The 27,563-nt window shown below is 45.7% G+C and overlaps 1 protein-coding gene across 1 annotated transcript in view; it reads right to left on the reverse strand.

Annotated features, from left to right (window-relative positions):
• Positions 1-27,563, reverse strand: part of NSD2 (nuclear receptor binding SET domain protein 2) — an 881,013-nt gene that overhangs the window by 121,911 nt on the left and 731,539 nt on the right. The window contains exons 19-20 of the mRNA XM_085642559.1: positions 19,862-19,978; positions 12,093-12,234 (exon numbers count right to left, since the gene is read on the reverse strand). Coding sequence (XP_085498685.1) covers positions 12,093-12,234; positions 19,862-19,978 — 259 coding nt within the window. The remainder of the gene's footprint in view (positions 1-12,092; positions 12,235-19,861; positions 19,979-27,563) is intronic.

The raw sequence follows: 27,563 nt of genomic DNA on the forward strand, positions 1-27,563 counted from the left end.
AAGCATTGTATACCTCAAAACAGGGCAGAATTGAGCACCAGAATTTAAGTGGGATTAGTTCCAAATTCCCTTTCAAGTACTTAAAGGGTGTTACTGTTATGTCACTTTTGCTAGTATATTCTTCCCTGGATTAGGGTAAGAGGGCACAAAATCTAGCTAGAACTGGGGGTCTCAAGAGCAAACTTGCCTAAAAACGCGTGTGCAGGGATTGGGCAGGTTAGATGGGGTGCCAATTCACCACCACCCTGGTTATGCTATTCCCTAATATACTGTCTAAGTAGTTAGCCTTTAAAAGTCAGACGGCGTACACTGGGTTTCCAGTTGAACTGTGCAATTCTGGCTTATGTACTGTGAAAGTTCAAAAGGTGAATTGCAAAAAATGCTTTTGATGAATGTCAAAACAAACATGTTTTACTTGAAAACACAGAATGAGGGCAAATTTCTTGACACCTAGTTGTTCTATGCAGCATTAGGCCTGGGCAGTGAAATTCGCTCCGTTTATGGAGGTTTCAGCACTCCATGGATTATGCAGAGTTCAAAGAAAACCTCTGCTCCGCGTAGTCTTTTCCTCGCTCCCCAACTTCAAATTAGCGAGCGAGGAAAATCCACCACCCAGCAACATTACTTAACGCGGGCGGTCAGATTTCTCAACGAGGTCAGTCAAGGATGGTTGCGACCAATTGCGCTGAGAAACCTTCCGTAGGCCTTGAGAAAGCTGCCTCTCCGATACAAAAACGACGTGAGAAGCAAAAAAAGCAGCACCCTCTTGCACTGTGCATGGTACTGTTTGCGCAGGACAAACAACTGGTGCTGAAAATTAACATGAACGGCATGACCAAACACACTCCGCCGCTTGCGGAACTTCACGTAGCGCGGCTGAGTTTTTTGGTCAGTTCGCAGAGTTCTGCTTAGTGGAACTCTGCCAGGTCTATGCAGCATATCGATGGCAATTAAATATTCAATTGGGACAATGGACATTATGTCAGTTGGGATGAGTGAGGCCATTGTACCTCATTGAATTTTGTCAATGCATTAAAGAACGTAAACGCTAAAAGGGAAACACTGGCAAACTAGTGAATACACAATATTAATATCTTTTCTGCAAATTTTAACTTTATTGTAATTAATTTATTTGAAAGTTTTATATAGCGCGAACAAGACCCTTACGGGTATCAAAACGCTTTACAGGGTCGATGTAAGTAAACCAATACACACATAGAAGCAAATGTAGGTACGACTGATGCAAAAATATTACTAAACCATACTAGCAGGTAAATTATAGGTAACATGTACATGTAAATAGATCAGGTAAATTTAGCCATGAGAATAGCTTTCACTTCTTTTTTGAAGAATGCAGTGGAGGGATTCAGTCTCGTTTCTGGGGGCAACGCATTGCAAATCCTGGGAGCCATTCCTGAAAAGGACCGGTTGTATGTTTTCTTCTTGAGAAATCGTTGTGGTTTCAGTAGAAGATTGCTGGAGCTCCTGGTGGATCTATCACCACATGATAGAACTAATTTCTGAGCTAGATAACCTGGAGTTTTGTGATGTAGTGCCTAGTGTGTCATACAGGTAATTTTCAAGTGAATTCTAGCCTCGAACGGTAGCCAGTTGAGGGCTCGAAGGTCGGGAGAGATGTGACTGTTTCTTTTGGAGCCAGTGATGAGCCTAGCAGCAGCGTTGATTGAAGCTCTTAAAGGGGCTGTTGTCGCTCTGGGAAGTCAGCAGAGAGTTACACTCCCATATTCCACTCTGGGGATTACTAGAGCTTGAACTGCATGTTTGAAGTCATTTGGGGGCAGGAAGGGTTTCATTTTTCTCTAGGTGTTGATCTGAAAATGTGCTCTTTTTGTTGAGGCGCAGATGTGTTTCCGCATGTTTAGGTTTCTATCTAGGGTCACTCCCAGTGATTTCGCTGAATCGATAATGCGAGGTTGATCTTTGAGTGCTGTTAGGTGGTTCATTCGATGAACTGAGAAGTTCGGTGAGTGGTCCCATGTATAGGTTGAAAAGTTTAGGTGAAAGATGATCCCTGTGGTACTCCTAGAGTGACTGACGGTCTTGGATAATGATTGATTGACCTTGAATCTTTGTGATCTATTTTGGAGGTCGGCGGTGAACCAATTTAGAACAGCTCCTGATAGACCCATTCTGAGTTTTAGGAGATCTATCAATGTGTCGTGTTTGGCGGTGTCAAAGGCAGAGGATAGGTCCAACGAGATTAGCAGACAGGCATCATTCTGATCAAGAATTTTTAATGCATCATCTATTATGTGGGTCATGGCTGATTCGGTACTGTGTCCAGCACGGATGCCGGATTGGAATTGGTTGAGCAGGTTGAATTGGTCTGTGTTTGCCAAACTGCATGTGGACACATTTTTCTAAGAGTTTAGACAAGGTGGGGATGTTGGATATTGGGCGATAGTTATTCACGTCCGATGGGTCTGCCAATGGTTTCTTTATGATAGGGGTTACCTGCCCAGCTTTAAGGAGTTCTGGGATGGTTCCTTGAAGGAGAGAAGTGTTTATAATCTTGGTCCAGAGAGGCAGTAACAGTGGAATGAAGTCTTATGTGGTTTGCAGGAAGAGGATCAGTGAAGTGACTGGAAGGGTTCAAGGCTGTGAGCGTTTTAAAAATAGATTCTTGACTGTAGGTGTGGAAGGAAGACCAGGATGCGCTGTTTTTGAGGTCGATCTTTGCGGAACCTGTGAATGGGGAACTAGGCGAGGGCGGAGAAGTGTCCCAGTGGAGGTCGGTAAGAGAAATTAGGTCATTGAGCAGGCCCGTCTTTATGTTATCTGTCATTTTTGTAAAGAAGGAGGCAAATTCCGTACAACTGGGTAGTGTGTCTGGCTTAGCTTGGTGGCGGTGGGGTACTTCCTTAGATTGCGATTTGATTAGTTTAAAAAGCTTTTTGGGACTGTTTTTGGCTTGGTCTAATTGCTTAGTAAACAAGTCTGCTTTTGATTGTCTGATCTTTCTGCAGTAGGAATTTCTCGTGCTCCTTAAGAGCTTGAGGTGGTCAGAGGATGGAGCCGCCCTCCATCTTCGTTCGATTAGTCTTAGGGAACGTCTGTCTTCATTTAGCCTACCATCATACCACGGTTTAGAGTCTTTAATGGCTACTCTTTTCAGTTGTAAGGGGGCTAGATTGTCTAGTACCGTGTTCATTGAGTGGAAGTAATGGTTGGTTAGATCATGTGCATTGGATAGGTCATCCGGGGGAAGCAGGATGTTAGGACTGTGGGTTGTGAGTGGGTCTGAAATGTTGTTTATATTTCTCTTCCAGATTTTAGTTTTGTTGGGTAGAAAGTAATTTCACTGGTTCGTTGATGTGGAATGTTATGATGTGGTGGTCACACCAGTCACAGGGGAGGATCAAATCAAGCTGAGTGTAGTCGGTTTTTTAAATTAATAGATCCAGGGTTGAGCCTTTATCATGTGTGGGGCTGGCACAGATTTGGGAAATGTTAAGGTCTGATAGGAAGTCTTTTAAGCTGTTGACTCGTGGGTCGACAAAGGTCCTCCCAGTGGAGATTGAAATCCCCAAGGAATATTTGAGTAATTTGTTGTCCGTCCTTTGTAGCTAGAATGTCCATAGGATGTTCGATGAAGGTGACGTTATCACCTGGTGGGTGGTAGAATGTGTTTAACGAGCATATTGGTTTATTATTGCTAGTGATGTCTAAACACATGAGTTCACATGAGGATATTATCGGGGAGTGGGAGCGGTTCACTGAGAGATTTCTCCGATGTATACAAGCAATACCCCTACCAGGCCTATCAGTTCTGTCAAGTCTTGTTATGAAATGGTTTGGGGGTACTAGTATGTCTAGGATGGGTGTAGATGATTCATTTAGCCATGTTTCAGTCAAAATTAGTAGGTCCTGTTCATTCGAAAGTATGAGGTCATCTAGATCAGTGGCATGTCTTGAGGCAGACCTACAGTTTATAAGTATACATTTTAGCCGGTTTTTAATGGGTGTTGTGGTGGGTTTGTGTGATATGGAAACTTGTATGAGGTTGTTTTCCACTATACCTTTATGTATGTTTCTTGTAGCTCTACGAGTATTGGCGGGAATGGATTGGATAAGGGCAAGTATAGGCAAGCTGTCTGAGTGCGCCGTGTTAAGGGGGAGGGCCGGTGGCTCATAAGAACGGAGTAGGGAGGTTAAGTCATTGTCTGAAAGAGAGATATTCATCCTGCTCGGACAGGATGAGGCATTAGGGTAGGGTATAGTTCTCCAATTGGGTGGCACCAGTTTCGGGGAGCTTGTGTGCCGCTGTTGGGGGTGTTTCGAGTTGTTGGAGTGTTGGTAATTTCTGGATTCAGGTTTGGAGCGCATGCATTTGAGTTGTTGTAGAATCAGGTCATGGAGAGTTTGCAGGTCCTCTGACTTGTAGAGATAGTAGTATCTCGTCAAGTCTGGGGTCTGGTGTCGAAGGTAACAGATTAGCTGTCTGTACCAATTAATGTTCAGCTATGTAAGATTTTTGTAGGATTCTCATTATCTGACAGTGACTAAGTCTAAAATTGATGGTTCATTGAAGTCAGTAGAACATCACTGCATCTTTATCTAGGGTGTGCGCCACAGTGTTGTGTTTTAGTATCCAATAACTTTCCAGCTGGTACAGTCTTCCGTCATTGTCCCTGTAAGAAATTCGATTATTTGGGATGACTACCCACCTCAAGGAATATTCACAACTCCTGTCAGGGTGAAAGCTCAAAGTCATATTAGCTCTATCCCCCTGGTAGCTATAGAACATGGCCACCAGGATTAACTGAAGACAATGTATAAAAGTATTTCTGCAGAACCAAAATAAAATAACGTTCACTTGAAAAACAATGAAAATCCCACATCAACTTAGAAATAGTGAGTCAAATTTAACAAACAAAATGACATCAAAATAACAAAAATTCAAAGAGGGGAACTGGGGATATGAATTTTAAAAGTTTTAAGTAGGAATAACGCCATGAAGCACCAAGTGCCAATGACAGTCAATGGTCACAGTAGCCCAGGGATACAGGCACAACTTGACGCTAACCATGATGGAGCACTGGTCTGATATTGCAACCAGGTTTGTCCTGGTCAAAGATTTTACATTCGGAATAAGTCCTATAAGTCCCAATCCACCACAGGAGGACATTTCTGCAGCAACCTAGGGCCTCTTGTGAGTCACTTGGAAACTCCCAGGCTGTTAAGTTGAGGCCAACAGAAGTGTCTAGTCCAAACGCAGTTGCCACTGGTCAGCTGAGTACTACCAGGGCCTGTTGTAGCTTCTTGTATTCATGTAACTTGAACAGGGGAACAGCGTTATGCCCCTCAGACTCTACTTCATTGTCCTGGATACTGGAGGGAGCAGGTCCAGTCCCTTCAGGCCTCCTCTCAGGTCACAAACAGAAAATCCAGTTCTTTAGTTCTTCCTCAGGTCCATAAAGTGTTCTGAAGAGATAGACAAGAGGTGCCACATTTATGCCTGCATAAGCTAGTTGATGGAAATGACCCCATTGCGCACCCCAACCAATGCTGTAAAATTCCCATGCCCAACACCACCGGCTTATGGCAATTTAATGATTGCAAAAGTCTTTGGCCACATTAAACCTGGGCCGTGAAGGCTGGGGGTGTGAGTGGGGAGTCTACTATGGTAATCCTTCATCTAACACTAAAATTCAAGTTGAAGCAGCCACTGTATTCCCAATAAATCAAGAGACAGAAGTCTGGTAGGACAAAAGCAGGGTTTTCCAGCAAGTAGACAGCAGCTGAACAAGAACGGTCTTTGCATCCTGTGCTCTACCTTTCAAGTGCACCCCAACTGTTATATATAACCCAACATACCTCCCAAGTAGGATTCAACACTTCAAAAAAGATGCCTACAGCCCCCACTTCTATAAATCGGTTAGAGTCCGGGGAGTCATCTCTAGCCATTTAGGTCAGACTGTTTGCTCTTGGTAGACATTTTCTACCTTTTCCCACAGTTATTTAAATGCTAATCACAGTCTGGGAAGTTGGCGAGCAAATGCAAATTAGCCTTCGGGAACCTCAGGCAGGGGAAAGGTAAAGTTCTAAAAGTTATGTTCCCTTAATATTTATTAAAAATCCAACTTCAACATTGAATTGTTTTTTGCTTTTAACTATTAAAAATAATTGTTGATTTTTCTAGTTAGTCCCATACCCGAGATACAGTTGTACGATTTTAATCTGGTTTTTACACAGGACAGCCACAGTAAAAAATAGCTTTTGGGTGCTAGTCACTGTAAGGACATTATCAATAGATTTCTACATATCCTACTTTTAAATACTATGCACCTTCACATGTGGGCTACCAGGCCTACATAGGGGTGACTTGAAAGAAACTCTTTTAACTCAATTTTTAATGACAGTTCAAATTGCAGTTTTGACACTACTACTGTCAGGCTTCACAGAGTAGGCCTGAAGCAATGTTTTGCAGTAAGACTGTAGTTGATAGCACATTAGGTGCTGGAGTCCACTAGTGACATTTAACCTCCTGGCCCGCGGTACATTTTGTACTGCATACTAGGGACCTATAGGCAAATTAAATATACCAATTGGGAAGTTGCGAATTCTACCATGTTTAAAGGGAGAGCCCAGACACTATTATTGGTTATTAAGGTAAAATGCACAGAGTTCAAAAGTCAGCACAAATATAGGGTCCAGAAAAAGGTGAAGAAATCTGGGATGACCACGCAAAAAAGAAGGATTTCCTACAGTCCCGTCCTATTGCAGCTGTCAGGTCAGCCTTTGGGTGATTGTTGGCTTGCTTGATAGATTTTCAATATGTTCTTGCTTTCTGTCTTCAATTGTTTGACAGTACTTCTGACATATGATAGCAGAAAGTGGCAGAAAAGGAGGTATAACAAGTGTTTCCGCAGCTAATTGCTTTAATTTGATAGTTTTAAGATCCTACCTAAAAGATTTTGTGGAACTTCTCGACCCATAATAATACCAAGAAGGTGCTTAAGCACACACTTTAGAAACTGCCTTATGCAACCCTCATTTGCAATACCAATTCTACAATAATTTATAACACCTGCTCAGTAAATCGTTCTTAATGACCCTAAAGCACCCAACAATTGCAAAAGGATTTCATTTAACATGACTATCACTTAAGAGACACGTCCACGAGATTCATTTCCTAGAATTCAAGGCCCATCTATCTACCCATACGTATGACCAAATGCTCTGCTGTCTCTTCAGAGAGCCTCATTCTTCCAAGGTGTGCCCATTCAGCTCCTTGATTCTCACTGGCAGAGTAAAAAAATCACATCCATTACACAACATCCTATCAAAAGCACAATCCTAGCCAAAATCAACAGGGACTTAGGATATCAACCTAGTAATCCCCACAAAAGTTGCTATGCTAATGAAATCACATTTATTGCACACACAGTTTGAAGTATTATTAGATTTTCTCTTCCTCACTGAAATGTTTAAGCTCTCATTCACATCATCCTAAACAATCTCATCCAAATGCAATCTCAATTCATGCATATGCTGCTATATAAAATTACACACACAAACGGGGCTAATTCGGTCAGTCTCAGACTTACCAACTTTGTCACTGAATGAAAATTACTAGAAGGCAAAAATGACAATCACTTTATTAATTGGAGCCATCCCTTAGGTATATTTGGGCCCTAAAAGCCTCTTTCTTTATAACATTCCACAAGTCTTCAAAATCTCCGCTTTCTCCTAAGGGGAGATTATTTACCTCTTGATTAACAAATTGCATAAAGTGGAATGTGTAAGTCTTAGTGGGTTGGCCCAGTCATTAGTTACACTACTCCTGCACCTTTGTTCCCCTCCATCCAGAGTATACTTCCCTTCTGTAATAACATTTAAGATACGGAACATATGTCTGAATCGAGTAGTCGTTGGAACTAAATAACATCACATCAAATACTTTAAATCAAAGTCAATATATATTGTACCACCTACAAGAAAACAATTCCAAATTCAACATATTACTGCACCTGCCAAAAAAAATAAAAAAATAAAAAACTGCAACAAGACTGAATCCCTACTTTTGGGATGACCTTTTTTAACTTTCATGAAAATGAAGATTGGTAAACTAGAAAATAAGTGGAGGGTATAAAGCCAGAACCAATTTCTACTCTAAAATGTTCAAAATACCAAAATCACAAGCAGAAAGTGATCTCCTTGATGGGAGATCCCTCAAGAATACACAAGCCCTTAAATTGACCAAAAGACCATTCCAAACTGGTATAACTCTAATAATTCTGTTTAACAAGCTCTCCTTCACCAATTGCAACCCAAATGTGATGCATTTGTGGAAGTTTTCAAGAACAAGATACATTTTATGACGAAATTCATCTTGGAGGCTTAAAACCCCAGTAGTCTTGGGACACACAAATACCTAGTCCAGCTTCAACCCAATTTCTTGAGAATAGTCTTCCAAACATTATACACAAACAGCAGGCAGGCTACCCAAGGCTTTGGTAGTTTTACAGCTCACAGGACGAGCCAGTCTGTTGCGACTGTCGAGAGAGGGGCTGAGGACACGCAGGGTATCATGTCAAAATCCACAGGTCTGCCGCAGTTCTCGCAAGGCTGTAACTTTTCTTCATCCTTCTCTTTATCCATCGAATCTTGGTTCTTGGGTTTTAGGTGTGCCACCTTAATACTGAAATAAGGACGTTATGGCGAGTGACAGGTAGTAGCAAATGGATTACCTACCTTTAGGGTGTCTACACCCTTTATAGGACCACTTCCTGTGGGAAGTGGGCATAACCCTGACGCTAGAATGCTAATCCCGTCCAAAAGAAGATGGAGGAATCTGAAAAGTGGGGTCCACATAGGCTGGCCTGCCTAGGGGTGGTGCTGGCTAAATGTAGGAACACCTCCTAATCTTACAAATTTTCCTGGCCGTCTTGCCACTAAAAAGTGGGGTCAGGATAGGGGGATGGGCAACTCCAATATCTAGAGGCCTGGGTCGCATGACAAAGGTGGCAGGGCCTTTGAAGCTTCCTGCTCTGAAATGCACATCCTGAATGGAGGAAGTGTGAACACCTCTGCCTCCGGGAGCACAGGCACTCAACTCAGGAGGTCAGAAACCAGTCTATGGGGTGGCTGGCTGGTCGAGACTGGCCGTCAATACACTACTAGTCGGTAGGTTTCAAGGGGGCACCTCTAAGGCGCTCTCTTGGTGCGTTTATTAGTAAATCCAGCTCTGGCATCAGGGCAGGTTTATCAAGACGAGGTATTTGGTACCAAACACCTTGACGCACAGTGAAGCCATCATGTAGCTGGGAAACCCTTAAGGACGAGAAACCAGCCCACGTACTCCGTATGGCTTTCCTGTGCACTGGTGGTATCCAAGTGGGAATTTAGATATCACAGGGACACAACCACTCATGCAGATATGCCCACACATGGGTATAGTGCACCCTGCCTTATGGCTGTTAGGCCTGTTGTACCTATACCACATGAAGTGCTGGGTAGGCATGGCACACAGGGATATGTCCGATGTCGACTCTTTGTTTTTCTCTGCATCGAGACACACATGCTGCAATGGAAATTTGCAAGAAGTTGGTGAGGGGTCCCTTAGGGTGGCACAATTCTTGACGCAGTCCTAAGGGACCCTCTTTAGATCCAGGGCCCTAGGTACCAGGGGTACCACCTACTAAGGACTTACAAGGATCCTAAAGGGGTGCCAATTGTGGAACAAAGGTACTGTTTAGGGAAAGAACATTAGTACTGGGGACCTAGTTAGCGCAGGAAACCAGTACACTTTCAGTCAAAGTGGCACCAAATACCAGTCAAAATGTAGGGGTAACCATGTCAAAAGATGCCCTTTCCTATTCTTCTCTACTGAAGAAGCCCCTTGATGACTAATTATATGGTCAACTAGTCTCCTGCAGCACATTTGCTACGGTTGGGCAAGGCCCTAAAAGGTTTGCAGCCATTCAATTTCCAGGTTTTATTAAACTAAACAATCTGCTAGCCCCATATCAATCAGTGTTTCACAGTGGCTGTACACTGTAGCAGCCATTTTCAAGTCCATATAAATTAATTTCCTTGGAAGTACATTTTTTTCCAAATCAGTCTGTGGATTTCAATATGCTGAGCATTGGAGGCTACTCGAAGTTCTTGAGTAAAGTATAAGCAGTGGGATGCTGGCTGGTTTTTCTCTTTTCTTCCCAAATGTAAACTGTTGGAATAGTTGGCCAGTTTCACCTTGACAACTAGCCATTACATGTGTTGTGCCCCACGGCTTGATACTCCTGTATTGTTCAACCTGAATACGAAGCTGCTCAGAGTCTTGATCGAATGTACAGATGTATGAAGTTCTTGTTATGTTCAGGACATGGTTACTCTGAAAACGTGTTCATCGGTGCACCAGAACTTAACGTTGCCTAATCTCCAAAAGCATATTTGAGGGGAAAACCTGAATTAATTTCCTCAAATCTCTGACACTATGGTTAGATTTGTATTTATTCATGTAAAAATAGATTGAGCATGTAGCATTCAAAGTAGTGCATTGCACAACATAGGACCTGCATATCTCAACTACTGCCTTCAATTCCACCAACCCACCAGACACCTACACTCAGTCTCACTCGCACGGATGCACACACCCGGCTTCTGGGCAGCCTAGCCTTATCCTACATTGCACCCAAAACATGGGATGACCTGTATTCACACATCAGGTCCACCTCTCCGCTTCTTGAATTCCTCTGAAGGCTGAAGACCAGGCTCCTAAACTAAGCCCCAGCAGTTCACCAACACACTTGCTCCAGCACCTGGATACCCTTTGGGTGATAAGTTGCACTCTACAAATCCAAACAACAAAGAAATTCAGTCCTTTTTTCTTTCTAATGAGTTTTGCTATATCTTCCCTGTTGCTCAGGTTCTCGCTACTTGACTATGGAAATGTTATTGTTTCGGTTAGTTCAGCTTCCTCCCTCACCCCCACAAAAACTGTTCTACTCCATTGCTAGGGTTGTTTCTGTTATGAAAAAGGACTATTATTCCTGTAATGAGAGAACTGTGTGGGCTACTTCTTGAAGCTGGGATCAACGCAAGGTATTGTGCGATATATCGGAAGACATACAATTGCAGTGACCTGGATACCTTCTCAACTCGCTGAAACTATGCGGGTAAGGATACATCTTACATAAGGGCAAATCCTAGCTTTGAAAAGCTGCAAATATAGATCTCAACCAAGTGGTGCAGCAGCACACTGGAATTCATTTTCAGTAAACTGGAGTCCTGCAGAATCATTATTGCAGTTTCCGGTACAAATGAAAACGTTCTTGTTAGCTGTTCCTCCCTCGGTTCTATACTTTTTTTGGCAGTCTGTTTCCCTTCCTTCATACCAATTTCTGGATTTGCTCAAGAATGGCTTGATGTCTGGTTAAATGACAGTATGTAATAGTTACAGTCTGCAGTCATGCATCGCTGGCTGTGCAGAAGTATTGCAGTCAGGTAACTTGTGGGCGATTCCACTTTAGAAAAAATGCAAAATAAACAATGATGTGGTTTTGTTTAGTTCCAATTTGTAAATCGAACAATTGCGGCATGCCAAGCCTCGTGGTTCTCTTGCAGTGTTCTTAAACTCAAACGGCAAGGAATAACGATGACATTCACCCAGTGGCTGTTGATTTTGACAATGACATTCTAAACATCGAAAGGTGGAGGAAGTGTCTTTAGCCAGACATACTAAAAAGTTATTCATACTACACACAAAATGCAATGCCTAAACGTCAGGTATAATTAGCTGGAGTAATGTGGCGAAAGCAAAGTCACATTTTATAATAAACATTCAGCTTAGCCATCAGTTTCTGGCACAGTTATCCAGCGAGGGCAAGGCATTTCAATTGCACCTGTGCCCAAGGACGTCTCAATTCCAATGCAGCGTAAATAATTCACAACCTACATTATGAATTTTTTTAATATGAATTACATTAGAAACGTTTCTTCATGTAAATTTAAGAAAGCAGTTTATTTTAATTTCAGCTCAGAAAACACAACAGCTGTAGTAATAAAGTGAGATATAACGAAGTGACATGTCTGCATGTACAAATACAAGGTGCAGCACCCTGCCTTACCAGCTGGAATATCACACAAAGCGAACAGTCCCACGCGAGTGTTTCCATTAACTGTCCATTTCTGGGTTTCGCAATTAGGCTGGCAGCTGTGATTCATGAAACGAGAGTAATTCCCTTTGGGACCAGCATCAATTATACGATCCTGAAACAGCCAACATTGAGTCAGTGATTAAAAGGCACTCATGTAAGATCAACTGGAAATTTAGAGCCAGCTGCAATGCAGCTAACCAAGTAGTATAACAGGAAGATGTCACCAGCTCATATGGAAGAATTAGTCAGGAGTGCGATAGGTCAAGGACATGCTTTGGTTATTTATATTTTTTACATTTTATTGCAAGCTTATGCTATAAAAACGTTTACATTTTAAACCAAACAAGGAACCCAAAAGGTAAATAAGGACCTTGGGAGTTAATATTATAAGGAAACAGTGGTCCTTAATGAAGAAAAAAATAGGGCTATAATTAATATAGACTAGAATCCGTGCTATATCGGTGATGACCAGCCGGGCAGTCAATTTAATGAATGATCTATGCAACGAACAAAATAAGAACACAACAATAAAGCTGGACACAATCCTGCGTCCTATAGAAATACAAAACAAATACATTAGGACAAAACAATTTCAGGCAAGACAAAGTTGGCTTGTAAAAAATGAAAGGAGTTGGAACAAGCGTAAAGACGACAGCTATTGCACATGCTTTATCACATTAGATTAAAGTGCAATCAGTTTCAACAAGTCAAAGACTTACAGAACACATGAAAATCTCTTTATAAAAGAGCGATGGGCATACTTTATGTATTATGATAATGTACGTTTAGTTCACAAAATGGACTGAAGCCAAGCAGTATCCCACATAGACTAATATAGGTAATAAATCCCATGAGGGTATTCTGCCACTAGATCACGGATCACCACGTTGCTTTTGCGTGGCATCCTGTGGAACAATATCGTGTTTGAGGCGCTCCTCTTCATTCCGGGAGTCTGGCTGTGTCTCCAATGGTAGGTCAATGACTTGAAACAAGCTCGGGTCGTAGAGAAAAATTATCTGGCTTGGCAGGCCTTTGGCAGCCTGCCCACATCACATCAAACAGATATGCAGATGATCACACTCCTCAAAGGCAGGCCTTTTAGCGTCAATTCCTCTTAGCAAAGACTTTGTAGAGAAAGAATTATAAAATATGTTGCCTATTTTTTATATATAGATTTTTTTTTACTTTCTGCTCACTTTTATTGGGCAATTTTCGTAAAATTTGCTCAATTATTTACATTTATTCTGTTCTAGGCTGGCTGCAAAATAAAGTCTTAAAAAATACTATTCAGATTTCTTAAGTTGTCTCGTTTGAGGGAAGGAGTGAGGAGAACCTACTAAAAAGTCTATCTCTGTAGCAGGTAATGTTTCATATTTCTTAAGTGGATTTCGTCAGGATATGTTTTAGAGAGATTCCTGGGACTGTTTCTTCCCTCCAAATTTTAAGTTGGTGTAACTGTCTCGTTTACAGGTTAAGGAAAATCTACCAAGAGTAGCCCGGGTATAGGCCAGGACTTGCATCGACATTTGAAAGCTTAAGAACTTACATGCCAAGTACAGCAGGCAGATAGTATCTGGCACTCGAAATACAAAGAGAAAAACTAAAACAATATCCGGCCAAAATATTTTCTGAGGCGAGCAATGCAAATAAAGAATTGATTAATATACTTGCCGACCTTAACACTTATCAATCACTCAATCAGAACCTCTCCTCCCCACTTTTCTAGTATTTTGTAGGGAGGTGTTGCAGTGTTTTCCAAGACACAATGGGACAGAACAGCCGCTCCCTAACCATAATCAACACAACAGTTCTCCTGCACAAGCCAAATGAACAAGTTACTTACCTTCGGTAACGATGTAGCTGTAAGAAACATTAGTTAGTTAGATTCCTCACCTTAGAATATCCCCAGGCGTCAGACTGGATCCGGAAGATTTTTCGTCAGCAATACCCCTTGCGCGTCGCTAGGCGTCGCCTGCGGCTCCGCGTCCGTCGTCGCCTGCGGCTCCGCGTCCGTCGTCGGCATGACGTCGGATTACTTAGACGCCGCCCTCGCGCGCTGACGTCAGTTCTTGTACATAGCTTTCCGCGCCAGGAACGCAGAGCCATGCAAGAGACCGACACTGGTGCCAAAAAATTCTAGGGCCCTGAAAGGGATAGCCTTAACCCTAGATGTCAGTTCGCAGAACGGGGAGGATGGGTGGGTCGGTCGGTGAGGAATCTAACTAACTAATGTTTCTTACAGATACATCGTTACCGAAGGTAAGTAACTTGTTCATCTGAAAGAAACACGCTAGTTAGATTCCTCACCTTAGAATAGATACCCAAGCAATACCAACCCCGGTGGTGGGTCTGCGAACCAAGATCACACCAGAAAGTCCTGGAGGACAGAACGGCCAAAGAAGCCATCCCTCCGGACTTGGCAATAATGCCTGGCAAACGTGTGCAGCGAAGCCCACGTTGCCGCCTGACAGATGTCCTGCAAAGGGACCACCCGTCCCAAAGCAGTAGTAGCCGCTGTGGCCCGAGTAGAATGGGCGCGCAGCCCAACATGCGGTTCCTTTTTTGCCAAGGAATAACAGATTTTTATACACAAAACGACCCACCGGGAGATGGTCCGTTTGTGTACAGCTTTTCCCTTCTTTGCACCCACGTAGCCAACGAAAAGCTGGTCGTCCACTCGGAACTGTTTAGTGCGGTCCAAATAAAAGGAGAGTGCACATTTTGGGTCCAGACGGTGGAGCCGCTCTTCCTCTTTGGAAGGATGCGGAGGCGGAAAGAAGGTGGGCAAGATGACAGATTGCCCAAGATGAAAGGGGGTCACCACTTTCGGTAGAAAGGAAGGACGAGGCCGAAGGACAACCTTGCCCGGATGAACAGATAGAAAAGGAGGCTTGGACGATAGAGCCTGGAGCTCACTCACCCGTCTAGCCGAGGTGATGGCTACCAGGAAAGCAGTCTTAAGAGTTAGAAGACGAAGAGGACAATTGTGAAGAGGCTCACTGAGGCATTACGAAAGGGACAGGAGGGAACGTGTGAGTAATGCCTTTAAGAAAGCGTGACACTACAGGGGACTTGAAAAGAGAGGGCTGATCTGGAAGCCGTAAGAAGGCAGAGATAGCAGCAAGATAACCTTTCAAGGTGCCCAGGGCAGAGCCCTGCCGGGCCAAAGAAAGAAGAAAGAGGAGAACCTCAGAAAGAGGGGCGGAAAGGGGATCCACAGCCTTTGCTGTGCACCATGCCACAAATTTGTTCCACCGGCAGGCGTATACCGTCTTTGTGGAGGGACGCCTGGCTGCCAGATTGATATCACAGGCTTCAGGAGGCAAGTCAAATGGCATCAATGCCGCCGCTCAATCTCCACGCATGGAGGTGGAGGCTGGACAGGTTCGGGTGGAGGACCGTCCCCTGCTGCTGCGACAGAAGATCCTCCCGAAGGGGCAGACGTATCGGAGGACCGGTCAACATACTGAGTAGCTAGAGATACCAGTACCTTCGTACCCAATCCGGAGCCACCAAGATGACTTGGGCCCGGTCGCGCTTGATCTTCTTCAGCACTCTGGGCAGAAGTGGTATAGGCGGAAAGGCGTACAACAGACCGCAACTCCACTCGTGCCGAAAAGCGTCGCCGAGCGAGTGCCGCCTTGGAAATTCCAACGCGCAGAACTGCTGACATTGCGCGTTCTCGTCGGTGGCGAATAGATCTAACCAAGGCTCTCCCCACTGCTGAAAGAGACCTTGAGCCACCTCGGAGTTCAGACGCCATTCGTGATCCATCATGCACCGGCAGCTGAGTTCGTCCGCTCTGGCGTTCAGAGAGCCCGCCAGATGTTGAACCACCAGGGTGATGCCCTGGTGTTCCAGCCATGTCCAGAGGCGCAGAGCCTCCTGACAAAGGGTCCACGACCCCACCCCGCCCTGTTTGTTGCAGTACCACATGGCGGTGGTGTTGTCCGTGAACACCTGCACGACACTTCCCCGGACAGAGGGAAGGAAGGCTTTCAGTGCAAGACGGATCGCTCTCCGCTCCAACAGGTTGATGTGGAGGCGAGACTCCGCCGGAGACCAGAGGCCTCTGATCTCCGCCTCTCCCATATGGCCACCCCATCCCAGGAGGGACGCATCCGTCACTACGACATGCTCCGGTAGGGGTAGGGAGAGGCTCTTGCCCGTGACCCAATCGCGGACCGTGAGCCACCACTGCAACTGCTGTACAGTGCCCTCCGAGATCAAGACATGGTCGGACAGGTTGCCGTGATGCTGGGCCCACTGAAACTTCAGGTCCCACTGCAGAGCCCGCATGCGCCGCCTGGCGTGATGCACTAGTAGGATGCAGGAGGCCATCTGCCCCAGAAGCCGCAACACTAGCCTGACCGAAACCCAGGATAGAGGTCGAAAGATGGGAATCAGGGCCTGTATATCCCAGACCCGCTGCTCCGGGGGATGGACCCGGAACTGCGAAGAGGAGCTTCTGAGAGGGGCTCAGGTGTGACTTCGGCACGTTGATGGAAAACCCCAGCAAATGCAGGAGATCCGCCGTAGTCTGGAGGTGGGAGACGATTGCCTGGGGCGAGCCCGCCTTCAACAACCAGTCGTCGAGATAGGGGAAGACTGGAACCCCTGATCTGCGCAGATGAGCTGCGACCACCGCCATCACTTTCGTGAACACCCCAGGGGCACTGGTAAGGCCGAAGGGGAGCACGGTGAACTGAAAGTGGTCCTGACCCACCGTGAACCGCAGGTAACGCCGGTGGGCCGGCAGGACGGGAATGTGGAAATATGCGTCCTGCAAGTCCAACACTACCATCCAGTCTCCAGGGTCTAGGGCAGCTAGAACCTGAGCCAAAGTTAACATCTTGAACTTTTCCTTCCGGAGGAAGGCATTGACGTTCCGGAGGTCCAAGATAGGGCGTAGGCCCCCTTTGCCCTTCTTGGGAACCAGAAAGTAGTGGGAATAACAACCACGACCTACTTCTGGGCTCGGAACGCGCTCGACGGCCCCCTTGGCCAAGAGGGCCGAAACTTCCTCGTGGAGAAGATTCAAATGATCCCCCGAGATACGGTGGTGCTGCGGTGGCATGGCTGGAGGGGTCGTCTTGAAGGGGAGGGAGTAGCCCCTTCGGACGATTTGCAGCACCCACCTGTCCGATGTGATGGACCGCCAGTGGAGCAGGTGAAGGCGAACTCTGCCGCCCACTGGCGTGGAATGGGCCTGAAAGCTCGGACTAGGAAGGCTTTGAGGCGAATGCTGCCGGGGTGGATGTGGGCTGACCGCGTCGTCCTCCAGAACCGCCTCGGCGGAAACCACGTCCGCGACCGCGCGCAGGTTGGTTCTGCGGCTGGTGGCTAGGCGTACGTGAGGAGGCACCCCTTCCTTGGCCGCGAAAGGCGGAAGTTTGCGACCGCGGGGCCGAGAGGCCCAAGGACTTGGCCGTAGCCCGGGAGTCCTTAAAGCGATTCAGCGCACTGTCCGCTTTCTCGCCGAAAAGGCGAGTGCCATCAAAGGGCATGTCCATGAGGGTGCTCTGGACATCCCCCGAAAAGGACGTGGACCGCAGCCAGGCGTGACGTCTAAGCGCCACTGAGGTAGAAATCGCCCTACCCAGCGAGTCCGTATTGTCAAGCCCACATCGGATAGCATGTCGCGCTGCATCACTCCCATCGGCCAGAGCCTGGGTAAGTCGTGTCTGGACCTCCTCCGGACACAGGGGCAGCACGTCCTCCACCGTATCCCACAGAGAGTGGGAATAACGGTCCAAGAGACAGGCGGTGTTCAAAGACCGCAGGCCCAAACTAAGGGAGGAGAACAGCTTTTTGCCGAACTGTTCCAGTCTCTTGGAATCCCGGTCCGGCGGAGCGGTCGGGAAGGAGGATTGGGAGGTAGAGGCCTGGATAACCAGGCTCTCGGGGGTAGGGTGTTGGGACAGAAAACTGGGGTCGCCCGGAGCAGGGCGGTGGCGCCTGGCGACGTTCCTGTCCACAGGAGGAACTGTGGAGGGCTTGGACCAGGTGCCCTGCAGAACGTCAGTGAGGGCCTCATTAAATGGCAGCAGAGGCTCAGTGGAGCTTGCTGCAGACTGAAGCACCTCAGTGAGGACGTTAGTCCTCACAGCCACGGCAGGTAGCTCGAGCCCAAGGGCTGCGGCCGCCTTGCGCAGCACCACAGAGAAAGCAGCCTCCGAAGCCACAGTCGGAGGAGAGATGAATCCAGTGTCTGGAGAGGTATCCAGACCACTGGCCTCGCCCAGTTCATCTGCCCAGTCCTGTGACAGTTGAATCTGAACGGCCATAGGATCCTCGGATCCCTCCCATTCGCCCCCATCATCCGATTCCTGGTATGCAGGAGGAAGGATCGGAGCCGGGCGATAGACAAAATGTGTCTCCAGCGGCGCCGGGCCCGGAGCGGGGCTGAACTGGGGCTCGACGCCGAGCGGAGTCGGCGTCGGAGGTGGTACCGGTGTCGACGCCGGCGGAGGAGGCATGACGAGGTCGACCGGCGTCGGCGGGGACTCGGGAACGGGTCCCTCGGGCACTTGCGGCGTCGAGGCCGAAGGCGCGCCAGCGGGCGTCGACGGCGGAGCCAGGTTCCCCATGGCCGAGAGGAAGGCACTGACTTCCGCCGGCGTCGCGTCAGTCCCAGGGACCGGCGGGTATGGGGACTTGCGCGGCGCCTGCGGCTCCGCTGGAGCCGCGGGGGTGGAACCACCCTGACCCTCTGCCGAGTCGCGCGACCGGCGAGGGGAGGCCGAAGAGAGGTGTCGCCTCTTGGACTTCTTGGAGTGCTTCGACTTACCCGAAGACTTGGAGCCAGACGACCGATGATGACGTCGGCTGCGGCTCCGCGACCGATCCTTGGACCTCCTCCTGGACCGGGATCGAGAGGGGCGCGGAGCCGAGTGGCGAAGCTCGAGAAGCTTACGGGACCGCTCCCGTCTAGCCTTCGAGGTCAGGGCCTTGCAGTCCGAACACGACGCCGCGTCGTGGTCGAAGCCCAAGCAGTAAAGGCACCGGCGGTGATGGTCCGTAACCGACATCAAGCGGTTGCAGTCAGCACAGGCTTTAAAACCAGGCATCCTACCGGCACCGGAGTCGAGACAAGATCAAAAAGGATCGAAAAAAGTTGGTCAAAAAGTGACTAAAGGGGTAGGTCTCCCGGATCTGCGCTTACTGGCGCGGAAAAAAGAAGAACTGACGTCAGAGCGCGAGGGCGGCGTCTAAGCACTCCGACGACGTCATTCCGGCGCACGACGCCGACGGCGGACGCGGAGCCGCAGACGACGCCTAGTGACGCGCAAGGGGTATTGCTGACGAAAAATCTTCCGGATCCAGTCTGACGCCTGGGGATATTCTAAGGTGAGGAATCTAACTAACGTGTTTCTTTCAGATCTTTTTCATAATGTGAACCAAATATTTGGAATGACATCACTATGTGTTTGCACCATTCATCTACTGTAAAAAAAATACCAGAGCTCGCAATTATAATAACTATTTTGTGACAGTTGTATAGAGACAATATGTAATATTAAAAAGGGAAAAAGTATGCACATCACAGAACTTATTCCATTATATTATATATAACAAATGAAAAGTCACGACATTTTAACTTATTGTTAATGGTTCACAGATAAATTGTTGGCTACCTCCAGTTTGTAAATGATGGCACACCTTTTATAAAAAAAACAGAAGTATATTTGAGATAGTTAAAACTACTAGAAATTAACAAGAAAGCAACAACCACATACCTTATCAACAGTGAGCATGTAGAAGTGACTAATGTCATTCTCTTGTGCACGCTTAATTCTTGCCATGCACTCCTCTTCATCTATTAGTTCACCAACATATTCATTTACAAACTCTCCCTGTATGGAAAAGCAGCATACAATAAGAGCAATCTGTAACTAGAAAATACTGGACAGCAAAAATCTGCTTCCTTTTTGTAATGCTACTTTCATTGATACTTTACACATTTTGTTCATCCTTTTAAAGAGTTATAATTGTTAGGCTGGGACAATAAATTCTTTACACAAATTTGCAACAGAAAGAGTGAAAAACGTTGTGCCAATGATGCATAACGGATAAAATTAGATCATATTTGCCTATGGGACAGCTATTTCCTTACTTCTTTAAAGACATCTCTGCACAAAAGGCAATAGAACAATTTGCGAAAACTGACACGGCTAAGCAAGGAACCTGCAGAATGAAATTAGTATGCATCGGAACAAATAAGGCAGGCAACATTTGTTTAATAAATGCTATTTTCTTTGCAGAATACTCTTCTTGTGAAACCTTCCCCTGCAATTTATAAGATTAGAGTGAGACTTCACCAACTTATTAGAAGAATGCAGCACAAAAAAACATGCATAAGGAACGATATTCCCAAGAAAGTCTCTGATTAAGTGTGAGGAAACAGACTTATTGCAGGTTTCACCCCCACTTTTAGTATATGGTACCAGGAGTATCTAGGGTCTATAAGTTGAAGTCTCTCTCATGGACAGCAGCACTAGTTGTGCCACCACAATGAGGCCGAGGTGAGTCATGCCTTCCAGGCTGCCACTGCAACCTGCTAGTATAGTTTTAACTGATAACAACTTTGCCACTTGAGGTAATGGCAATAATCAGCCCTCCCTTCTTTATATATGTCACCCCGAATGTAGACCTGTTGAGCTTTAAGGCAGGGTGCTGTATATTAAAAGGCTGAATATGTATTGTTACATGTTTCAGCAGTAAAAATCCTAAATTGTTGTTTTTACTGTGGAAATGCTCATAGCCGCATTGGCAAGTAAAGATACAGGCTAGCTTCTATAGTCTGCCAACTTCTGAATTGGACTACTAAAGTTGGTACAGGAATATATCAAAGGGTTCAGTACATTAGGCCTGATTAAATGGGTACATCAAATTTTATTTCATTGGTGGGCAAAGTTCAACTTTGGAAGATAGACATGTTTTGACCCCCTGTAGGTGAGAGCCTGCGCTCTGAGGCCAGAAACAATGCCTGTTCCCAAGGAATTTGGTAACACCTCATCCAGCAGGATAGCTAGTGATTTAGCATCTTAAGGCCAGAGGCTTAAAAAACACAACTGCCTTTGATATGCGACAATGGCTTCCCCCCAGACCTGGGGAATGCCACCTCCGTCCTGGCGCCTATTTGGCACTAGAACAGGCAGGAAATGAGATACTCAGTAGGCGTGTCACACTTTAAGGCTAGACATAAGAATCTAATAGGAAAACCTACTAGGTACCGTGCACTATTCACAAGTTTGTATATGACAAACACTGTTGAGACATCAATAATCAGAACTGAATGAATGAGTGTTCTAACACTTTGGGTAATTTATGCTTAAATGCAACATGACATACACAATGATCATATTCAAAAGATAACAGAATTTTTTTTTTTTACAATTCTTATGATGCATTACATTAATCATTCTTAATGTGGCAAACAAAAACTTGAAGATAATGCAGTTTAGACAATATTGAGCCATGCATTTCTTTTTCCACTTTTTAGCGAGCGGCCCAATGCATTTCGGGACGGAGAAGTCCCTTCGTCAGGGGCAATAACCTAAAACAGATATACTGAAATTACTCATATTGTAAGTGAATTACTAGTGGGAGATATTCACAAAACAGCAGTTGTTTAAAAGCTGGTGTTTTGGTGTAAAAAAGTTGTTGGTGCAAAAAGTTCACCATTTTGTGGGGTATTATGAATTTGAGAGCACCCAGTGTAATTGTAAATAAAGTGAATGTTAGTTAAAAATACGAACCAAAATAAACGAAAACTGAGAAGTTGAGTGACTCTAGGCGATAATCCAGGATGTGAGACTATCGGAGTAAAGAAACACGCATAGTAAGTCGACTTACGAATCACGGTCTCAAAGCAGAATACTAGCTCTTCATAAAAAGGTTGACCAGTAATGCTGTAAACAAGCTCAATTGTAGATGCATCACTTCTGGCAGAAAATGTAACGATAAAGTAAGTGTACATAGATTACCAAAGAGCATCGTGACTCACCAAAAGGATGTGAGTGATAAAAATTAGCTTGTCATGCTATAGTATAGAGAAGCGATGTCATATGTTCAATGTTTAAAAAAACGAAGAAGCAAACCGTCAGCTTACTGGATGTGACATTAAGAAACCTTACTAGTAGCGAGCGGAGGATAAACAAAACTTACCGGTATTAGACAGTAAACATGTCTGGACGATTCATGTTATGTTAACCATTCTTCTATAGCGCACAGCTGCCCCAGCAAAGAGGCGTCCCGGCGCTCTGACTAGCAGAAGAAGAAACATAGACAGAAAAGGAGAAAACCAAAGAAAAGAAGCAGCGGGGCAAGAAAAAAGGTCCTATACAGTACAATTAAAATCCAGGGGGGAAAAGATACGTTTTAATAGCCCTCCTGAACGTAAACAAATCATCCAGGGCGCGCATATGGGCAGGTAATGAGTTCCAAAGCCTGGCCGCCAGATAGCGGAAGGAGCGCCCTCCCGCTCTGCAGCGCTTAAACCGTGGAACTGCTGCTAGATTTTGACCCAATGACCTCAGAGAACGAGAGGGGACATAGGGAGTGAGAAGATGCTCTAAAATCAGAGGAGAAGACAACTTAATCTTGAAGGAGAGACAAAGTGTCTTAAACTCAATCCTTTGGGCCATAGGCAGCCAATGGAGTTTCCGGATAGTTTCCTTAGCAGAGCAAAACCTAGGTAAGCCCACCAAGGCTCTGGCCGCCGCATTCTGTATGCGCTGCATCCGGATAACTTCCGCCTGATTAGCCCCCAACAGGAGCGAACTCGCATAGTCAAGCCGGGAGAGTATGGTGGCCTGGATTATCAGCTGTCTGGTGGGGGCATCAAAAAATTACAGGGCTGGCCTAAGCCCACGCAGGATACCAAAGCAAGTAGCAGCAACTTTTTTCGTGTGTTCACGAAAAGTCAGGGCGGGATCCAGCCAGACACCCAAGTTTCTAACCTCGAGTACCGGGATGGGGGCTGGACCCAACTCTGGGGGCCACTAATGAGCACCCCAGAGGTTGCTCAGCTTACCAACAATAAGGACCTCCGTTTTCTTGGCATCAAGTTGTAAACAGTTAGCCGTCATCCAACCGGCCACTGCCCTCAAACCCTCCCTGAACCTAAGTGCCTCGGAGTCTGAGTCCCCATTAAGTGCAACCGCCAGCTGCGTGTCGTCCATGTAGGAAACCATAGTCAGACCCCAGTTCTTGGCGACCGCAGCCAGCGGCTGCACATAAAGATTGAACAACGTGGGGCTAAGTGCCGACCCCTGAGGCACTCCCTGCTCAATGAGATGAGGTTTAGACTCAAAAGGAGGTGTAGCGACCCGGAATGAGCGACCTGCTAAAAATGACCGAAACCAGTCAAGTGCCAAGCCAGAGACACCTGCTTCCCCCAGACGCTGCAATAGTATCACGTGTGAGACCGTGTCAAACGCGGCACTAAGGTCAAGTAGCACCAGTGCCGCAGTTTGGCCGGAATCAAGTATGGAGCGCAGATGTTCCGTCATCGCAAGGAGAGCAGTCTCCGTGTTATGGCCTGCCCGAAAACCATTCTGGGAGGAATCCAGGATATTAGCAATCTGGAGATGTTGAGTCAAGATTCCATTAACATGGGCCTCCGCAACCTTGGCGGCCCATGGGAGAAGAGAGATCGGGCGATAGTTCTCCAGTTTGAGAGGGTCCAAGGCAGGTTTCTTCAGGACAGGAGTGACATAGGCTTGTTTCCACTTAATAGGTACCATCCCTGAAGACAGCGAAAGATTGAGAAGTTGGCGCACAGGAGGGAAACATAAAGCAGCCGATTCTCTGAGTTGTGCGGGTCTAAGCGGGTCGGCAGGGGACCCGGATTTAACTTTAGCCGACAGCCTATCAAACTCTACCTCAGAGATTTCAGAAAGTGTGGCCAAAGCCACATTAGCAGTAGAGTTCAACCTCAGGTCCTCACACTGAGGGATGATAGTAGGAAAAGAGCAATAGATGGTATGTATCTTTTCCAAAAAGAAGGTGGCAAGCTCATCACAATGGGACACTGAGCATATCTCATCTGCTGAAGCTCTTTTAGCGGTTAGGTCTTTAAGAACTTTAAAAATCAACTTCGCAGGATTAGGGCTGCGTTTGAACTCCTGGGAATAGTAGGCTGCACGAGCTCTACATATGGCTCTATGGTAGATTTTTGTTTTAGCGAGGTACAGTATTTTCTTCTCGATATCATAGGTTTTACGCCAGTCTCTTTCCGCATGTTTACATGATTTTTTTAAGAGCAATAGTGCACTATCATACCATGGACTGGGATCAGAGGACCGACTTTTACTCCACTTAGCAGGGATCAGGGAGTCAAGTGCCCGGGTAACCAAATCACAGAAGAGATCATAGCCAGATTCGACGACGTTGAGGGCCCAGCGGGTATTCGCGTAGTACCCGAAGAAAATCCTCAAGCTTAAGTTTCTTCCAAGGACGTTTGAAAATAGGTCTATCAAGGTTCTTAAGAGGAGGATTTCTGATCACAAGGTTTAATTCCACTAAAAAATGGTCTGACCAAGCTACCGGCAGCAAAACATTAGCCATTGGCAGGTTGGTAAAAATGGGGTCCAGAATATGTCCACCCACATGCGTGGGGTGGGCGGCCACCTGACTTAATTGCAGCGCCTCTAAATCTGCAAGAGTACTACTGATAGTAGGGGTGTGGCAGAGGTCAAAGTGAAGGTTGAGATCGCCAATGACAGTAAAATTGGCCGATCCAACCGCAAGAGAGCTCACTATTTCAGGAAGAGCTTTTCTGAAGGTGAGGTCATTGCCAGGGGGCCTGTAAATCAGAAGCCCAGAGAGGGTAAGATGATGATTTACCGTAATACAAAAATGAGCACACTCACACCCATAACTAATTTTTTCCAGATACAGGGGTAGCATGATTTAACTATCACTGCAATACCCACACCCCTGGAATTACGATTATGAGTAAAGATAGAATATTCTGGGGGGATCGCTAAGTTCAGTTCCACAACAGCCTCGTCATGAAGCCAGGTTTCGGTCATGAAAAAGATATCGGGAGCCTCCTCTAAGATGAGGTCGTGGATTGCGGAATGATGTTTAATCAGAGACCTAACTTTGAGATTCCAGATTTTAAGATCCCGAGGAACCGAAGGTTTGCTAGGCGGGAATACCTTAAGAGGGGGCTCACATAATGCTCTAATAGGGGTAGGGGAGCTAAAGACGAAATTGCCACAGGGGCATCGGAAAGGGCCCCACAACGGATCATGAAAGGAGTACTCGCAAGCTGAGGACAACTGCCGAATACCAAGTAACTCATCTCTCGTGTATTGTCCGGCGGCAAATTTATGAGGCACACTGACCCTGGCGCCAGGCGCCTCCTTAGCGCTGACGGGCGCAGACGGGCAGGACTCTGGCACGACTCCGGTGCAGATAAGGCGCGACCGCTGATCGCGTCCGCTGCGCGGAGACATGACCGTCCTTTTGTATGCGCAGCTAGAGCGCGTCCCAGCAAGAGCCCACACCCAATATGGCCGCCCTCAAAGACTCGCCCACCCGCACCTGGTCTCTCAGCGTCGGAACTCGGCTGAGAGTGGCCAGGCAGCGAGGGGGGGGGGAAGAGATCTCTTAGCGGATGTCACCACAAAATAAAGGTAAGAGCTGATGGTATCACGCAGTAGAACACGCAATAATGACAATGACACAAACAATTTTAAAATCAACACTAAAGAGATAGAGAGATCTCCCGGCATCCGCTCAGGAGGGTAAAAATACCGAACTGCCTCGTCGAAGGCAGGGCGTCCAAATGCCCCTTTTATGCGTTGCGCGTAGAGAGCAGACAATGTAGCTTGCAACGAAAGACACCGAGTTTAAAAACCGGAAAGTGACCGGAGCCGGAAATGCGTGTATGATCGTAAACGTGAACGAAGGACTGGCAGTAGTTTGGAAAAAAGTAAATAAACTACCCAATGAAAAGGGAGTACTGAATAAAGATAATGGTGAACAGGATAAGAGACCCGGAAAAAATGAAAGAATAATTTAATGTGGCAATGGAACCAGAAATACATAAAAACAAGGTTAAGTATGTAGGCGAGGTCAAGTACATAAGGAACTAGCGGAATGTGTAGTTCCGAAGAGAGTGAACCAGCACTCCGTGTGACTGGAGCACCGATGATGAATAAAATCAAGTGGTTAATTAAAAACGAGATGCAACAGAGGGAAAAACGGTTAGACAAAACGAGTGATGTGTTACGAATCACTGAGATACTAAAATAGCGAAGACCAAATAGAAACTAACTAAAAATTAAGATTTGTTAAGATAAAGATCAACCGACGGTATATAGACGCGGTGACTGGTAGAAGCCATCTACAGAACATGCGGGGTTCATGATCATGTTGAATTAAGAAAAAAACAAAAAATAGGGTGTAAGTGAAAAAGTATAAAACGACCCATCACCTGTCTTGCAAATCTTTAGTATCAAGCATACAAACATTGTGCTCATTTCTGTGGACCATTATAGAGCTCCATGGACCAACAGAATATTTGTGTGTGTGGCCGATAACATAATGGTACTCATAAGAGTAAACTATTGCACAAATCATTGACAAATAAACTAGACAGATATTCATTGAAAACAATTCATGTCTAAACGGTCATTAAGCCCATGGGGCATCATGGTCTTGAGGTATTAGATCCAATAAACCTCTCTTTGCAGTAATGTTTTTAGATAAGTCTATACCAGGATGAGATTTTACTTGTTCAACTATTTGAAACCACAGTTGTGAGATTATGTGTCTAGACTCATCCCAGTGTGTGGCTAATGGGGATGTGGAACTGTGATTTCTGATTTTGATCGTGTTCCGTGATTCTCACTTTTTTTTTTCTCAGTTTTACCAACGTAAGCCTTACCACAAGGGCATTTGATGCAGTATATGACGTTCTTGGTATTGCAATCACTCGTGTGTTTCAGGTAAATGTTTTTCCCAGTCAAGGGGTGAGTGAGAACATTGCCAGTAATTATATTGTTGCAATGAATAGTTATTGCATTTAATGGTACCTTTGAATTCAATGCAGGGTTTGACTTGTGATGCAGACGACAATAATGACCGAACATTATTACCTCGGGTGTATGCGTACAGGGGTTTATTATTGAATATTCCATTAAAGTTAGTTTCATGTGTTAAAAAAATTATCAATTCCAGATGGGAGATGTTAACAGCTTGGGATGCTGTTGAGTATTTAGAAACAAAAACCAGTTTAACCTCCTGATGGCGTTTTTGTGGTTGTAGTAAATCTGACCGATTTTTTTTGTTGTGCTCGTGTAAGACAGTCTTCAAGAACATGATCGGGATAACTATGAGATTTGAACCGTTGTAAGTATTCTTGTTCCTTCTCTGCTGTGGTTACAAGATCAGTACATATACGTCGAACTCTGATGAACTGTG

This window comes from Triturus cristatus, chromosome 2_2 (genome assembly GCF_964204655.1).
Source record: "Triturus cristatus chromosome 2_2, aTriCri1.1, whole genome shotgun sequence".
Classification (NCBI taxonomy): domain Eukaryota; kingdom Metazoa; phylum Chordata; class Amphibia; order Caudata; family Salamandridae; genus Triturus; species Triturus cristatus.